The sequence below is a fragment of the Myotis brandtii genome, unplaced genomic scaffold (genome assembly GCF_000412655.1).
Source record: "Myotis brandtii unplaced genomic scaffold, ASM41265v1 scaffold176, whole genome shotgun sequence".
NCBI lineage: Eukaryota > Metazoa > Chordata > Mammalia > Chiroptera > Vespertilionidae > Myotis > Myotis brandtii.
The window spans coordinates 101,480-120,187 of NW_005356519.1; the positions used below are offsets into that span (position 1 = coordinate 101,480).

The 18,708-nt window shown below is 42.4% G+C and overlaps 1 protein-coding gene across 5 annotated transcripts in view; it reads left to right on the forward strand.

The window, feature by feature from the left end:
• Positions 1-18,708, forward strand: part of LRRC1 (leucine rich repeat containing 1) — a 92,912-nt gene that overhangs the window by 9,051 nt on the left and 65,153 nt on the right. For all 5 annotated transcript variants that reach the window (XM_005863322.2, XM_014537283.1, XM_014537281.1 and 2 more), the window contains exon 2: positions 1,196-1,313. In XM_005863322.2, coding sequence (XP_005863384.2) covers positions 1,196-1,313 — 118 coding nt within the window. The remainder of the gene's footprint in view (positions 1-1,195; positions 1,314-18,708) is intronic.

An 18,708-nucleotide genomic window follows, 5' to 3' on the forward strand; every position in this document is an offset into this window, starting at 1 on the left:
TGACTGACCTATTTCACTTAGCATATTTTTGTGATTGTATAAATTATTTTCATGTCATTTTAGTACAGTTTTTAAAGAGTGTGGGATAAAAGGAATGTGCTCAGTCTGCCATGGTTAATGGAAGTATCAGTGTCGGCTCTTTTTTAGATTTTTCAAAATAATTTTTTTCTGCATGACACATTTTTTTTGGTTGGTATTTGTATATTTTCTGATGTGTAGTTATGCCTTTTAAAAATGTCTTTTAAAATATTTTATTCTAATTTTTGCATATGTTTATTTAATATTGCAGATTTAACATCAGCTTTCATAAGTAGAAAATAAGTGACCACCTACTTGATAGGTTGAAGGAATACTTATTATTCTCATTGAGTTACTTACTCATTTTTAAAGACTTTTAATTTTGAGATAATTATCCTATACAATAAAAGCCTAATATGCTAATGATATGCTAAGGCTGCTCAACCTCTTGCTATGATGTGCACTGACCACCAGGGGGCAGACACTCCAACCAGTAGGTTAGCTTGCTGCTGGGGTCCAGCTGATTGGGACTGAGCGAGAGGGGCTGGACATGCCCCGGAGCCCTCCCGTGGTCCCTCCCCTGCTGGCCAAACTCTTGTGTTCCTCCTCAGCCTAGTGATAGTGCACTGGTGGGGTCCCTTGACCTGTCCTGTGCTCTCTTGCAATCCGGGACCCTTTGGGGTATGTCGGAGAGCCCATTTCGGCCGAATCCCACTCAACACAGGAGCTGAGCCCTGGTGGTCAGTGCGCTCCCTCAGGGGAGCGCCGCTCAGCCAGAAGCTGGGCTCATGGCTGGTGAGCATGGTAGCCTAAGCTGCTCCCCAGGAGCAGGCCTAAGCCATCAGTCGAACATGCCCTGAGAGCTCCCAGACCATGAGAGGGCATAGACTGGGCTGAAGGACCGCCCCCCCCCCCACGAGTGCACAAATTTCATGCACCGGGCCACTAGTAGATTAATAAGGGAGTTGCAAAAATAGAACAGAAACCTCTTTTGTACTCAGTTTAACCCAGTGGTAACATCTTCATATTACTATAATATAGTATCAAAATCAGGAAATTGATATTGGTATAATTCTCATTAATTTTTAAAAGATATATTGCTTTAAATTTTATATTGGACAAAACTTTTATGTTGCAAATATATATGAGACCTATGTGAAACTGTTTTGTTTTTCAGCAATTTTTCCAGCTAGTCAAATTACGAAAGCTTGGACTTAGTGATAATGAAATTCAGCGGCTCCCTCCAGAAATAGCAAACTTCATGCAGCTGGTGGAACTTGATGTGTCCCGAAATGGTAAGAAAAAGATTCCACTTGAATTGTCCATTTATCTATTCTGATGCTGGGGGGGATTTTTAATAAACAGAGTGGATAAAGGTTATTGGAGGTACTTCACCTGATGGTTATGGGAAAGCTGTGTATAAATTTTGAGATGAAATTAATGCCATTATTGAATAGTTTAGTTAACTTACAAGTATTTACCAAAAAACTTTTCATAGCACAGTTTTTATTTATTTTTTAAATATGTTTTTACTGATTTTTAGAGAGAGAGGAAGGAAGAGAGGTAGAAAGATAGAAACATCGATGAGAGAGAAACATCATCCGTCATCTCCTTCATGTCCCCTACTGGGGATCGAGCCCACAACCCAGGCCTGTGCCCTGACCAGGGATCTAATTGGTGACCTCTTGGTTCCTGGGTTGATGCTCAACCACTGAGCCACACTGGCTGGGCCATAATACAGTTTTTGAATGATAACTTTCTCAAGAGTTAGAGTGTTGTCTGAGAAATTATGTAATCTGGCTCCCTCACTTTCCTGAGTGTGACATTGAGGACTGGTGGTGTGGTCATCTGTCCAGCACTGAGGGGCTGTTGAGAGGAGGGGACACTCCCTGGGGAGGGGCTGGCTTCTCGGCCTATGGCTCAGAATCTGTCTTCTTGCAGTGAACAGACCTGCTTGCTGTTCAGGCATCTTCTGCCAGTTTAATTTATTTCTAATTAGGCCACTGGTGGGCCTGCCCACTGGAGTTTGTGGTATATTTAAATGCAGACCCTGGTTTAACCTTGTGTTTCATAGCCCTTAGAGCACACCCTGAGTGGGTTTGTAACCCTGCTTGCTATTGCATATTTGATAAATTACTCTAAGTTAAAGTGGCAGATCCCAGTGGTCCTGTCTTAAGTGATGGGATTCCGTTCTTGCAAGGGCTCTGGTATAATTTCCTTTGGATAAGCCCCAATATACTCTGAGTTATTTATAAAAAGGATAATCTTTTTCTCTCATATTGCATACCTGTTTTGTTTTTCTATAAAATATGTTTCTTCTCAATGAACATCAGGTCTGGATCTTTTAGTCTCCTGTCTTCCACAGCAACTCCAAGGCCCATATATACACTATTTTTGGGGGTCATTGTTATAGGGCAGCAATGATAATCAGTACTTGATTGAAAACATGGTGAAACAAAAATGATTGAACCCCCTACTTTTAATAGCTTTTAAATTGCTGTTCCCTGGAAGGTTTCTGTGACAATGATAGAAATAAAAGGTAAAAAAATAAAATAAATTGCTGTTCCCTATTACATTCGATAAATTGGAAACTGTCTATAAGTTAAGCCATATGTTTCTTAAGGTAGGGTCTACTTTTATTTTTCATGAGAATTATTTCTTACCTTGAAGTACTGGAAAAAGTGAAGAAAATACTTATTTTGGGGGGCATGTTTTACGGTGGCTTATTTGGTTGCACGGGACCCAGATCTGCTCAGGGAAAGGGGATTCATGGTAAGGAGGGGGTGGAGCTGACATCCAAGAGCTTTGGCATAGAGCTCGCATCAGACATCGCCTTCGGGTTTCCTGGCCTCTTCTTAGTGCGTCTGCTTCTGTCTGTAGGTGCGCTGTTCTCTCCCTGTCGACCTGCTCTCTTGGAACTGGCCTCTGCACAACCAGTTTGTTGTGGTCTTTCTCTACCTACTTTTTGGCTTCTGCGCCTGCTGTGGTGTCAGCTTGACGGATTTCTCAGTGAGGAATTTGTCAAACAGATCATCTTTCTAAGCCAATCATAAGCCATAAGCCACAGGTCACTGGGCACCCTAAAGATTAGCTGCCCTGGGACAGGGGTGGCGAGCAGTGCAAAGCATGGCTCTACTCCTCAGCTCAGCACAGACGCGGTTGATGAGCACTTTCCCTTACACTGGAGTGTATACTTGGAGCGGTGTTGGAGGCCAGAATTGCTCCTAAGGCTATCCTGTCTCACACTTATCTAAGGAATACATAACTCAATCTGCTCTCTCTTGCCTTAGCAATGATCTCAGTTATAAGGGTGGCTGGCTATTAAATTTGCAAGGGAGCAGTGACTTTGTAAAATTGTCACTCAAATCATATAATCCGAAGAAATAAAATAGCAATTTTGAAATTGGCATTAGAAAGGAAAAGAAGCAGGGGCCCAGAAATACTTGAGAAGGAGAAGTGTTGCCTTTGATCATTTGGAGGAGAGAAAACATAGAGCTTGGAAGTTCCCAGTTACGCTAATAACTCTAAAGGGACGGGAATGCTCTGTAGAAAGTCGGCATTGTTGGTCACCACTTTTACCAGTTCCCACATCAACTATTTCTTTTCAAACATTCGTACCTAGAAAGAAGGACTACCTGCCTCTGTGTGCATTCATACCTCCCAGCATGTTGATAAAAGAAGCTAAGCTTTCACCGTAGTCAGTGTCAGGACACAAAAAGGTGTTCTCTCCTCCCCTTTTTCATCCTGTTCTCACTTTCAGCCTTTCCTTCTGCGCGTTTGTGGTAGTTCTGTGAGGGGTCCTGCAGGCCTTTTACCTCTCGGTCAGGCTCTTTTAGAAATGCTGAGGGGAGTTAACTGCCCCTGTCCACTCTGGCAGAACCTGGCTCTGGCTCCGCAGCATGAAGGTGTGCACTGGAGTGCTGGGGGGCAGTGGGCAGCACACCAGAGGATGGCAGGGGTCAGGCTTTCTGTGAGGCTATGAACACACTGCAGAGATGACCGAGCAGAACAAAGTCATCGTTCATTCTAACCAATAGGAACACAGGTCATGGGCTATTTCCAGGTCAGGCAGATCTCACTGTGCTTCCTCTCATTTGTTTACAGGTAAAAATCACAGTAATGTGAATTTCCTAGGCAACTGAGTAGGTAAATAAAAGTCACAAAATCTGCAGTCTGAGAGTCAGTGTGAGAACCCCTCCTTTGTGTGGGTGCAGGCATTGGTAAGGGTTTGAGGCTCAGGCCTGGAGGCCTGGAGCCACTCGTCTTCTCTTGCACCAGTTGAGCAGCCTGCTCCATGGTCAGAGGTTGTTCCTTTGAGTCCCTGAGTTGTAGCAGGGCCCTTGCCAGGGCTGGCCATTGCCGTAGTAGGGCCTTCATTGACTTCCTTAATTCCTAATGTAGGAATTAAGCATTGCTTGACCATGGAGGAGGAAGGCAGGATGCTGGTCTCAGTCTACTCAACTCCATGGGATCAGCGCTTGTCAAACTTGAGCATGCAGTGAATTACCACAGGGTGTTGTTAAAATGCAGACTCCGATGCAGTAGGTCAGGAGTGGGCTTGAGATTCTGCATTGCTGAGAGCTCCCAGAGGATGCAGGCCCTGCTGTTCCACTGCGCACACTGAGTAGCAAGCTCTTAGATGTCATTGCCCATGAATCCCCTACTGAGCTTCCTCCAGCAGCTGTGTGTGGTCATGAGCACAAGTTCACCCAGCTCCTGGCACCCCTGCACCTTCCCATGGGGAACGTGGGCAGCCTTCAGGGTATTCCTGGTAAAGGGTGAGATACTGGAGCCGCCTTAAGCTCACATTGGCTTTGATTCTAGGAGCAAAATGAGACCTTTCCTGATGCTCCCTTGCTCAAATGGTGGAGAAAAGAAAGGTTTTGTGTTTCTCTCAAAAAAAAATCTGTAAATGAGGAGGAGAGAAGTTTTTACAGGCTCATTTCCTAGGCCAAGAAGAGCTGCCAGGACCTCCAAACCCTGACTTTTGTGGCTTTGTTTTCAGATATTTCAGGCACAAAGTCAAGGGAATTGTGTGTTGTGTTAAAAAGAGAGAAGAGTGAGCTTTGGGAGAGAGGGTGATGCTTATGGTTATATATAGTCTGCGGGGACTTTTTCTGAGGTGAAAGTAGAGAGGCTTGGAATGAGCACAGTGTGTACAGTTTTGTCTCCAGAATGGCTAGATGTGCTCTGCAGAGAGGACTCTGGTGGGAGCCTGCGTCCCACCACTCACCACCTACTGATTTTGGACAGGCCCCGCCGACAGTGCTGGGTCTTGTTCTGGGAAGGCATGGGACAAAGCCTGCTTCCTTACAAGCCAGGGGGAGGCGAGGAGCATGCCCGGCTTCTCATGTCCTGACTTGGTGGATTCTTTTTTTTTTTTAAACTAAGGCAAATAGCTAAAATTTATATGTAATAAAATAAACAGTTTCCTCTGAACATAGATGGAAGGATGGAGTCGATGAAATTGGTATCTGAATATGCTGTTAAATGACTAAAAAAGCATACAGGTTTTGCATGAAGGTCTGAAGCAGATTTCTGTGGTGACATGCACATGCCTTAAAGCCTGGACTTGGTCTTTGTCTGCTCACTGGTTCTTAGCTGTTCGAGGACAATAATCCTGGGTATGTGAGAAGAATTATTACCCTGTAGTACTATCTTGTCATCCAAGAATCTAGGGCAGACTTTCTCGGTGCATAATGAATCCTGTCCCAAGGCTTAGTAATTTGAATTTTATAGTCTATGCTGTAATTTGACTGACATCGCGGTACTGTATCATTATCCATTTAGTTTAATTTTTCCCAAAGTGTAAGGCATACACCACTGGTGCTGCTAGAGATGACTTTAAGTGAGTGGTACCGCAAAACAGAGTTTTTAATATAGAAACTTCGTGAGAAGTTACCCTTTAAAATTATTCCTTTTGGTTGCCTTCTGTAAAATGTAATAACACTATATTGTTATTATTACATTTATTTTACATTTACCTTCTGTATCTTGGGGTGATAGCTCTTATTCATGTTAGTGATTTAAAGAAATTTGCTACTTTTAAAAATAAATCTCACTCAAATTTTAAAAAGTCATTTTAAAAGAATGAGGTAAACGATACAGAATACACATGCTATACCACCAGTATGGCAGACATGGTGAAGGTTAAGGAAGCACTGGCTGGAAGTAGCATATCATGCCTTTTATCATGAGTTTATTTCACTTATGGTGCAAGTAGCATTACATTCAGGAAACATGGCCAGTCTGCACACGCTGGCTAGTTCCTTTGCAAACTTGCGTTAACAAGCAACTAAAAGATATTTTAGTACAAATCATTCCTAGCACCAGGACAAGGATAAACAGCTGTCTACCAGTAGGGTCATCATCCCACAAAGTGTGGAGGGTAGACTTTGATTAAAGGCTTGGGTTAGTTGGTTTCTGTCCACCCATGAGATGTGTTCAGTGTCTGTGGTCTGTAGCTATGGGTTGTTTAATGAAATCTAAAGCCAATTTTGAAGCCTGCCCAGATGACCTTGTATAACATCGTCTGGTGTTTCTGAGTATGCCCTGAAAAAAAAAGTTCTTTCTGGCAAGCAACAAATCCAGTGTACAGTAGAAGTCTTCCTACTTAGTTGTGAACAGTTAGCTTTTTAATTGTTTTAATTCCTATGTATACCTATGTCATACGTGAGGCAGAAGCCAGTTTTCACCCCTGTAAACTTCATACTTGCCACAGTCAAGCTTGATTCCAGCCCAAGTTCAGTGCTCTGTTCAGCACACTGTCCTGTGGCTAATATTATGGTGGGTGAATCTGTGGCTGTTACAGTACCACAGGAGACATGCAGTGAAGCAGAGCCCACAGTGCCGCTCTGCCTTATGGTTGGAGAGCTAGACGGTTTCCAACCCAGTTTGCTTTCTTATCTTTGCAAATATGGCCACTGCCCTATCACAAGCCCTTTCTCTTCTTAACTTTTACCTTCTCTTTTGTCAGGAACAGGGGTTGATATAGAAAAAATATTGCCTTCTACTCTCGTTTTAGTTCCAGATAATATTATTTTCAAATTGGAGGAGGAAAGAGAGTGCTTTTCTGTGATATTTTCTGATTACCTTTCCATTCTACAAACCTGTTTTCCAGAGAGCATTGTTTAAATACTAGAGGTCTGGTGCACGAAATTCGTGCAGGGAGGTGGGGGGGTATCCCTCAGCCCAGCCTGCACCATCTCCAATCTGGGACATCCCTCTCACAATCCGGGACTGCTGGCTCCTAACCACTCGCCTGCCTGCCTGATTGACGCCTGACTGCTCCCCTGCCAGCCTGATCTCACCCCCAACTGCCCTCCCCTGCTGGCCTGATCGCCCACAACTGCCCTCCCCTGCTGGCCTGATCGCCCACAACTGCCCTCCCCTGCCGGCCATCTTGTGGCGACCAACTTGTGGCGGCCATTTTGTGGCAACTATCTTGTAGCGACCATCTTGTGATGATGTTGCCGTGGCCATTTTGTGATAACTTCATGCAAGGGCATTGCGCAATGCCACCTAGGCTTTTATTATATAGGATGATGATGTATAGAAATCTTATCAAACTGAAAATGTTGGGATAAACTTTACAAATAGATCCCTCCCTATCTTTCCTTAGACCATGTAAAGAAACATCAATGATATTTTAGCAAATAAACCTGAAAATCTATCCCAATTTAATGTTACAAATTGTTAAATTAGAAGGGAAATTCTTTTTTCCCCCATTTCAATGATGTATTTTATTTAACCTAGTTTACCCAAAACGTACAATCAATATAAAAAATTATGACAGGTATTTAACTTTTTTATAGGAAGTTTTTGAAATCCATGGTATACCCCCACTTGGCTCGTGGCCAGTGTACCAAACAGTACAGGAATAGATCATTTATCTATCTATCTAAGTTCATTGGTTGATCTCTTCCCACCCTTCCACCCTCCCCTGCCTTCCCTCTGAGGTTTGACAGTCTGTTCGATGTTTCTATCACTCTGGGTCTATTTTTGTTCATCAGTTGTTCATTAGATTCCACATATGAGTGAGATCATATGATACTTATCTTTCTCTGACTGGCTTATTTCACTTGGAATAATGCTCTCTAGGTCCATAGGTGCTGCTACAATTGGTAAGAATTCCTTCCTTTTTACAGCAGCATAGTATTCCATTGTGTAGATGTGCCACAGTTCTTTAATCCACTCATCTGCTAATGGGAACTTAGGCTGTTTCCAAATCTTAGCTATTGTAAATTGTGCTGCTATAAACATAGAGGTGCATTATAGTCTTTCTGATGGGTGTTTCTGAGTTCTTGGAATATATTCCTAGAAGTGGGATCATTGAGCCAAATGATAGTTCCATTTTTTAATTTTTTAGGAAATTCCATACTATTTTCCACAGTGGCTGCACCAGTCTGCATTCCCACCTGAGGATATTTTTTCTATTGATTTTTAGAGAGAGGGGAGGGGAAGGAGGAGCGGGGGAGGGGCAGGAGCGCGGAGAGAAACATTGACGTGAGAGAGACACATGGATTGCCTGGGTCTTGCACATGCCCCGACCAGGGTCTGGAATCAAACCTGCAAACAACCTGATTTCGAACATGAGACCCTTCACTCCACAGACCGACACTCTAACCACTGAGCCAAACTGGGCAGGGCAGAAGGGAAATTCTTACAACAATGCCTTTACCAAAATGTTTTTGGAGCTCTTTCAAATTAGTAGTATATTATTTTGCTTATCTGCAGGCCAGTAGTTTCACTTTTTAAAATGGATTTGTTTTTAAACACAACCAAAGATATTTAATGCCAATTTAGGAAAATAAACCAGGACACTGAAAATGTTATGTTACTGAAAATCTGCTCACCTAGCAATTTAAAAAAAAATGAGTAAACTATTGTTACTTTTTATTATGTTAATATGGTTAATTTTATCAGAAAAATTGTGACTGTGCTGAATAAGTTGTAGGTTTATATAACTTTTATTTCTCTCCTGCCTTTTTTATTTTTAATTAGCAGTTTTGTAATAGAGATGGTAACCTCTGAGTTTGAGAACAACACCTCTCAATATATTTTTTAGGTCAACAAGCTCTTCAGTTAGTCGCAGGTTCTCTGAATGCTTTGTCTATTTTAAGTAGCTCCTTATCTTCTTCCCTCCTCCCTCCCTACTTCATTCATTCATCCTTGTCTTTACACGCTGTGCTCTGTGTTCGATGCTGAGTTTTCCAAAACAATGGTGGATTTGCACAAAATAGGCTGAATTAGAGAAGCAAAAATGACCACAGTGGCTTCTCCTGAAACAAAACAGAACCCCAACATGTGACAGTTTTTGCTCACTTTTTAATTAGGCAATTCATGTAGGTATCCTTTGACAGTTTCCAGTTCTGAAAATGATTGAGAGTGAGAGCCATATTGCTTCATTTTGATTTTGAGGTCACCTATTTTGTCATGTGAATCTGGCTGGAGCCAAGTAATGCTTAGCCTTCAGGCAGCTGAGGCCTGATGCATCTCTGTCAGGATGGTGACAGCAGTGTGCAAACAGTGCTCTGAGCTTGTTAAGCTACAAGAGACACCTCTTAGAAAGGGATGGAGGCACCAGGAAGGAAAGAGTAAATGAGGAGCAGTACCAAGAACTGCAACTTGAGGGAGGTGGAAATGATTTGATTTTTAAGGTCCTTTTATAAGTGTTGAATAAATCCTCAACCTAATACATCTGCTCAAAGCTAATAATGAACTAAGATTCTGAATTCTTATTCAGTTTGAAAGAGCTTTGGACCCTGGACTTAAAAAAATGCTTAGAGTTGTCAACTGTATTTTAGAATTACTAATGCTTTTTATTTCAAGCAAAATTTATTGAGCAATTACTGTATTTGTGGAAGGCTCTTTGCTGAATTCTTCTCTTCCTTAAGTGGATAAATCTGCAGGCACAACAGATGTAAGGACCTGCACATTAACACCTGTTATACTGTTTTATAAAGTGCTCAGGGCATGCAGAGAGGTGGGTAACTATAACTGATGTGAGACAGGCTTGAAGGAGGAATGAGGCACGTTTGGTTCGAGTTTGAAATCAGGCAGTCTTTAAAAATTCTCATATTTTAGCTGCTATGAACATACCAGCTTGGCTCAGTTGGTTGGGTGTCGTCCCATGCACCAAAAGGTTGCTGGTTCAGTTCCCTGTCAGGGCACATTCCTGTATTGTGGGCTCAATCCCTGATAGGGGGCATGCAAGAGGCCGCTGACCAATGTTTCAATCTCACATTGATGTTTCTCTCTTTCTCCCTCTCCCTTTCTCTCTTTCTAAGAGTCAATAAAAGACATTAAGAAAAATTCTCATAGTTTAGTTGCAAATTTGGAGAGAGTTAATGAGTGGAATCCTTAACTGTCATTGTTACTGGAAAAATTTTTCAAATGTTTGTAATAGAGTAACAGAGTCAACAATGTGATGAAATGTTCAACTATCTGAGTGCTTGTCTAATAGATATTCACTTGATATTTTAAGATTCATAAAAAAATCAAAGAAGAAGCACCCAGTACATGACAATGTGCACTAAAACTCTATGAGTTGTCATGGGATTTTTTTCTTGTACAGCTGACGACTGCTGTGTTGTAAAGGATCTGCTCTGCCAGATGAAGTGCTAAGCTCTTGGCTTTAGTCGAGATGGACTACCTGTTGATTTTTTAAAAATGCCAAAATCTGAAGGGCTCAACAAAACGAGGAACTTTATTACTGCTTAACTTACAATGCATGTGTGTGTGTGTGTGTGTGTGTGTGTGTGTGGCAGGGATGTGGAATGTGGAGGTGGAAGATGAGAGGTTCTGCTGTACACAGTCAGAGATCTCGGTCTCTTCCTTCTTGTGATGTCACATCTTCATTCTATAGTGGACTCCAGGGTCCTTGTGGGAGGGGGAGAAAATGGGGGATGGGCCATGCCAAGAAGTGGTGTACATCATTTCCATCCATGTTCCTTTGGCCAATTTTATGTCCTCAACTTAATTGAAAGGACCTGGGAAACGCAGTTAACTATTTGTACTAGTACATGAAGAAGAGAAATCTGGCTGTTGGTAAGGTACTAGCATCATCTGCCACAACTGGCATTTAATTGATTGCTGGGTTTGTATGACTTTATGTCACTGATCTCTCTCTCTCTCTCTCTCTCTCACTCTCTCTCACACACACACACACACACACACACACACACACACACACACGATTCTGTTGCACTGTAACAACCTTTCATGAGTGACACATTCAGAGGAAATATAGATGCATGCCTAAAGAGGACAGAGTAGCCTTTCTTCCCACATCTGCACAAAAGTGTATAAACCCAGACATAGATTAACATGATTGATGGACACTGATTTGCTAATAGCATAAAACCTATGCAAGTATACATGACTTTTGGAGGGGAACTTTTAGAATCTGATTTAAAGTATAATTTGAAAATTAAAGTTTATGTTTGCGGAGTGGTTGTAGAAGCACTCGCTCTAAGTATGGCATCATTAAAGGTTTTCAAGTCAGGAATCCCCATCTCAGACAAGTTACTTAACCTCTCTGTGCCGTCTGTAAAATAGAGACTATAATAGCACCCTCTTCATAGAGTTATTGTGACCCTTGAAAGAGACTGTGCAGGTAAAATACTTAGAACAGTGTCTATACTTAATGAACAGCTCCTGTGATTAATCCTATTATCGCCTCTCATTTTGGTTTATGAAGACCTGAACTAGCACTGTGAGAGTAAGAATATGATGGGAGTGAGGCCGCAAGTAGGTTTGAAAGACAGAGTGGTTCAGATGAGGGAGGTTGCTACCTGAAGTGATGTCTAGATACTGAGTACCATAACACCAGGCATTGTGTGTGCTGTTTTATCACAGCTGTTTTATCTAATCCACCTACTAGTCCTGTGAGATGGGTAGAAGAGGAAACTGAGGCTTGAAAAGTTGTGATGTGAGCCCAAATCATACTTCTGGACATCGGTGGAGCTGAAATAAGAAAACAAGAAGAGTGGCACTTTTAATTTTGGGGGGAGCATATTGAAGGTGATAAAGGTAGGGCTGATAGTTTTAGTCTATGTTAGAGAAAGGATGGAGACAATATTATGACTAGGAACTCTGTGAATTTGGAGATCAAAACAGGGAAAGTCATTCTAAGACATTTAAACCTATAGAGATCTTCATAGTGAGTGAACTGAACCATCTGTGGAAGTGGCCCATCCTGAGAGGTGCTTTGTAAATCTTTAATGGCCAGAAATGGAATACCATCTAATGAGGGATGCTAGGGCTTTCTCAGTAAGCTCTGATGTAATACTTCTAAGGTCATTGTGCTGTTTTGGCAAAAGATTGGTGAATTGCTAGAAGGGTAGAACAAGGAAAGCCAAAAACTAAGGCTGGGGTTTTACCTTTGAAAGAAAAGTAATGAGGTTAGACAACATGAACGTCCCAGGTCCCTTGGAAGCAGGAATAGCCCTCCCTTAGTGACACGACTGTCACCTCTACTTGCTAATGGTTAAGAGCATCCCATGTTCTTTTCTCTGGGTGTGAATATTCTCAAGTGCTGTGATGTGGTAGTTCTCAATGTGGAGGCTGAAGAGAGGTGACGTGCTGACACGGTGAATCAGTACCCAGTGCCACTGGCATTCAGAGTGGTCACTTGAATTTTCTTAGTGCAGCACACATTATTCTAGTCTTATCTTCTCTGAGCAAACTGTCACTGACCTGGCAACTTGATGGCTCTCCGCTGATTAACCCACCAGGGTTCATCTCATCATGAGGCTCTGTCGAGAGCAGTCGGAAAGTTTCCCTCTTTGAACTACTTACTACTTTGTAACATCAAGTAGCACCGATTTAGCACGGTTCCTTTTTTTCTTGCTGTAGACAAAGTGAATTACATTTTTAAAGCACATGTTTATTATTGAAAATGAATAGTAGTGAAACATAATGAAACTGATGAAAAACCAAGAGAACTATGTAAATCTTTTATCATTATACATCTTTATCATCAGAATACTTATTGGATGCTTACTCTAGTCTACCACCTATGAGGCTAATTACTTCCTTTGTATTATCTCAAGTAATCCTTAAACCATCTCCTAGAAGTAAGCTTGTGTCTTCTTGGAGGTGAGAAAACCCAGTCTAAGGTTAAAAACTCTGTCTTTGGTTGCGTGGCTAGTGAGTAGTAGAGTTGGACTTTGATCCCTGGTTTGTTAGACTTCAAAATCACAATTCTGTCTCCCCAACATAAGAATTTTATATCCTACTACCTAGAAATAATCATCACTAATGTTTTGTGTATTTTATCTTTTTTCCTGTTTTGTTAACTTGATTTACAAAATTGAAAATATACAACATGTAAATAAAATATCTCTACCTTTTATTCACTTAACACAGATTGTTAACAATTTCCCATACCACTATTGTTAAATGATTAAGTGTTTTTAAAAAGGTGGATTAATCACTAGCGGTTACATATTTCTCTTCCTGGTGACCAAAAGAACTGATCTGTGACTAACACAAATAGGTTTCAAAGGTGGGATTCGTATAAGACAGGCAACCGGCAAGATAGGGGAATTTCCAGAAGGACGTGGTAAGTTAAAAGTCAACCAGTCAGAGTGAAAAAAGAGGCCAGTAAGCAGTTTAGAAGTCTCTATCTGATTTAAGATTCTCATGTTGAAATAAATTAGGGAGGCACGATTACCCCTTGGGCCATGTAGTTACAGAGGAACATTTGGAAAGAATGTGGGCAGAAGCAGACCAAGCGTAAATGCTCAGCTGCTCTAAGGTACCCTGGAGCAGTCAGGTCTTTGTTTACCTAACATATGTTTTGTTTGTGAAGGTGCTTGGTGAAAGTACCACTACACATTAATAGTTGGTGTCTTGAAGTATTTAACTTTGTTATTCAGCCTTTGTTGCAAAATGTTAAAGAATAGGCCTCCCATCCAGAAAGGCTGATGAGTGGTGGGTCAAGATGAACAAGTGGGTCTGAGCAAATTAGACAAAAATGGGAGGACCAAGTGCCAACAACCTGACACATGTCCACAGCAAAAGGCAGCTCAGAAGGGGGGCGGCGAGTAATGCCAGAGGGGCTGCGGGGACTCAGATCTCTCAGCGAGGCCTAGACTAAGTCAAGGCAGCAAGCACCTACGGGAACTGAGTGAGTCATTGGTGCTCCTCACTTCTACACCTAAGTGGCCTATGATGAGTGCATCGCTGTCTGTCTAACTGACTAGGAACTGACGGGACACAGCATGGCAAGGGCCTAGACCAGGGGTGGGCAAACTTTTTGACTCGAGGGCCACAATGGGTTCTTAAACTGGACCGGAGGGCCAGAACAAAAGCATGGATGGAGTGTTTGTGTGAACTAATATAAATTCAAAGTAAACATCATTACATAAAAGGGTACGGTCTTTCTTTTTTTTTTTTAGTTTTATTCATTTCAAACGGGCCGGATCCGGCCCGCGGGCCGTAGTTTGCCCACGGCTGGGCTAGACACTTTGAAGTTAGCCATAGGTCTAGTCAGATGCTCTGGGAATGTACTTTCTCTCAATCACAGGGAGCACTTTTGTTTCAGTAAGTGCCTACTTGCCCCATGCTCCCCCCTCCTCCCAGCACACACTTCTTTTAGATCTTCACTCTCTCCAGGGGCTTTGCACATTGGTAATTAGAGACAAAAGGGAACTACTGCCATTGCTCTATATCAGGGTCGCTGCCTTTGGCTTTTGGCATGGACTGGTCAGCCTTTAGGTGTGACCAATTGGAGCATGGCAAAGAGATCTCCTTGTAAGTCTCTGGCATTTCCTGAGTAGATGCTGTAGTCTTTAGATGAGCCCTTTCCTACTGCCAGTTGAATTTATTCTTATCTCCAAAATCCCTCTTTGTGGTGCTAGCAACTGTTCTGGCCTTTTTTAGGGATCCAGATGCTAATAGATAAACTCCAAGCAATGTTCTAAATGAAGGCAGCATATTTCATTATGAAAAGTACAGCAACGCACTAGTGAAGTCTTGGCTAGAATGCATGTTTCACTGAGGTAGGGACATAGGAGCAGGGGCAGATTTTTAGGATGAGTTGTATCCATTTCTTGAGTATTTAACCAGCACCAGGTATTTAATTTCTGTGCTAGGAGCCTGAGATAGCAAGTCAGTTTAGTGATGGCTCTCGAGGGGTTTGGGTTCAAAGATGAAAGGACTAACTCCATCTGTGATGGCATGGCAGGGTGGGAAGTCCTGTCTCAGAGGGATACCTGGAGGAAGCCCAGGGCGGGGTGTCTGGATCATTCCTGGGAAAAAGAGGAGTCTGAAGAAGGCTTCCTGGAAAAGATGAGGAACAAATAGCAAGTAAAGAACGACATGTGGGAAGGACATTTCTGGGCGGATGAAGTAACGTGCATGTATGTCTGAAGGTCTGAAATAGTGTGGTGAATTTGGAAAATACAACATATTACTGGAGTACAGGCAGGAGATGAAGCTAGAGAGGTAAATGGCAGTGAGACCATGAAGGGCTGGTGTGCTCCGCTAAGGAATGTTTTATTGAAAGCTGTGGGGAGTCAGGAAAGGGGTTCCAGCAGGGGAGTGAGTGGCTCCTTATCACCCTGGCAATAGCAGGGAGCCTGGAGTTGATTGAGGGCAGGAAGCAGGAGCCCAGGCATCCATGTGAAGTGGAAGGACTGCAGGGGAGAGCAGGAGAAAGGGAGGTGCTGGGCCAGGCATGAGGGTGACAAGTGGGAAGCTTGCTGATGTGGAGGGAGGGGGAGTGAGAGGCCTGGGTGTGGGATAAACCACCACTCCCACCACAGGAGAGAAACAAGACACTGAGGAAAACATCAGGTCTGAGGGGAAAAGATGAGTCTCTTTGTGGGCATGTGGAGGGTGAGATGCCTTTGGAATGTGCAAATGGAGATGTTTAGTGGACAGTCCAATATACTAGTAAGGGTCTGAGGCTCAGGGGAGAATTTAGCAGGAGATAGTGTTGGGAGTCATCCTTGTGTGGGTGATGGTGGGAGCTATGGGTGTGAATGAGGCCACTCAGGGAGATGGAGAGGCTGTGGAATTGGAAGGGCAGATGGATGAGCCCTCAGAATACCATGATTTAAGGGAGAACAGAGAAAGGGGGCCCTTGTAAGATTCTGAGGAGGACCAGCAGAAGGATTTGTCAGCAGAGTTGACTGGTATTGCAGAAAAGGGCCAGCAAGAGAATGGCTGAGCAGTGTCATCACGTTAAACGTCAAAGAGGATCCCATGGGCTAGCGCTAAAACTTTCAGGTTAATGGATGGAGATATCCTGGATGTAGAAAGGCAGGATCTTGGGGAGTAGCAGCATTAAAGCACTGCTGAAAAGAAACTTGGGAGAGACTGGGAAGGAACAGGCAGAGAAACAGAAGAATCACAAGAGCTTAACTCTGGAACCAGGGCAGGGAAGCACATTGAGGAAGGCTGTCGTATAAAATGGGCAGAATGGTCAGTAAGTGCGGACGGAAAAGTTTCCATCGGATTTGTTTGACATCTGAGAGGTCATCTGTGACAGCAAAGGCGATGTCAGAAGTGGTTCACACACACCATGGTTTTTTTCTTTGGTTTTTTTTTTTAATGCTTTTCCCTTGACTCTCTTTGAGAGATCAGAGGATGGCTTGAAAAACACCAGCAATCACCATTTCCTGGCGGAAACAACAGCAGTCACCGTTTCCTGTTGCATCTGCCAGTTCTATGGGATGTGAGCAATTATGATGGTAGTGTATGTCTTGGACAGCTAACTGTGATGTATAATTAATGGAGGAATTTCATAACTCTAGTCATAGTGTGTACATGTTTGATCAGTGTCTGCTGTGGAAATGAGCCATCCAGGCATTGCCGCTGCCAAAGTGAGGCAGACCCAGAAGGCAAAAGGTGGGGGTAAGCAGTCACCAATATTCTTTTTCTGGAGTCTGAGCATTCTCTGTGGTTGGGACCAGAGTGGACTGCTAGGCCTGCTTATTAAGGACCACAGACAGATAATGTTCCTTCCTCCCAGACCCTTTAATAATTGTGTTTTACTCATTTTGTTTCCCAGTTTATTTCACCTTGAGATTTTTTTAAATTATAAAAGCAGTATATGGTCATTATCAAGAGGTGAGTGGAGGCAAATAAAGGAAAAGTCAACAACCTGCCTTTCCCACTTGAAGACTCTCCCTACCCTGGGGGTGGTGGCCAGTGTGGGTATCACACAGATAGTGCTTATTAATAATAAATAATATTAATAATTAAAGCATTAAATATAATAAATATAAATTAATGCTAAATATTAATATTTTAAATGCACATTAATATTAAATATAAATGGATTAAATAACATTTAATTAAATAACATTAAATAACGTTTAAATGCACATTAATATTAAATAACATTAAATTGCTATTAAAAATCCCAATGCTTTTATGATACCTCTCCTCCTGAATTATGAGATTAGGTCATAGCAGGCAAACACTGTGCCTCTTTTACTCACCTTCCTCTTACCTTCAGCCACATAAACTGACAAATAATCAGGGTCCATTAAATATTAGTTGTTTAAATAATTGTATAAATGAACAAATGAATGAATAGTGTGATCTCTCAGGCTTTGCCATTGGGACTGTTGCTTCCTCCCCTTCCATTGTATCTTCAAAGAGAAACTGGATACAAGAGGAGAGCACCCCTTTTTGTCACTTTTTTGTGTGAGTGCTTATCATATGGAGGGCACTGTGTGACAAGGTATGGAGTCTGCAGCCCCTTTGTCCAGCCTAGAGGTGCAGATTTCCTTAATTATGGGAATGAAGTTAATTCAGAAACTGGTAGATGACAGGCGGAGAACAAATCAGAGATGACCGGCCTAGCACTTCCACAGAATTATAAGATGTAATATTTATATTGCGTTTTAAGCTTTTAAAGGAAGCACATCGGGGCATCTACATTAAGCTTAAAATAGCCTAGAGGCTTTTCCTTGCGTTCTCTATATGCCAGGCTCTGGGATATTATCACAAGTATAGCAGAGGGAAGAATCTTGTCCAAGCTACAGTCTCCTCCCAGAGACCTCAAACCATGTGGGCAAAATCATATTTGTAGGTTTAAAAGGGAAGATGGAGTAAAAGATGACAAAGTTCAGTAAATCAGAATGCCCTGCTGAACATCAGACCATAGACAAAGGGGCTTTCAAGTAGGATGAGAGCAAGAGTTTTTTCTACTTAGAAGTTAGACGTTGGATTTTGATCTTTCTGACTGTGCTTGGGGCAGTGTTTCTCTAGGTGGGCTCTGGGACCATGCATATTAGAATCCTTGTTAAATTGCTCATTTCTACCTTACCCAAGGACTACTCAAAATGTGAAGACCAGATCCCTGGAGAATGCATTTTTATCTCCAGGAAAACTCATATCTGTTAGAACTGGAGCTAGGAGCGGAATCTCGTGGAACCTAAACAGCTCCTGAAGGGGTCGAGATTCCTAAACAGCACTTAGGCCAAAGGATGTCTTTATAGTTTGGCCTTTCTCATTGTGAGCTGAATCCATGGAGTAATAGCTTAAGTACAGAAATGACTTTTGCCCAGTTCAGAATTCAAGCATCTACACTAATAAAAGAGAAACATGGTAATTAGCGTACGACCGCTACCCTTCCCATTGGCTAATCAGCATATCCTTATGCAAATTAACTGTCAGCCAAGATGGCGGCCGGCAGCCATGCACTGAAGCGAGAACATGAGGCTTGCT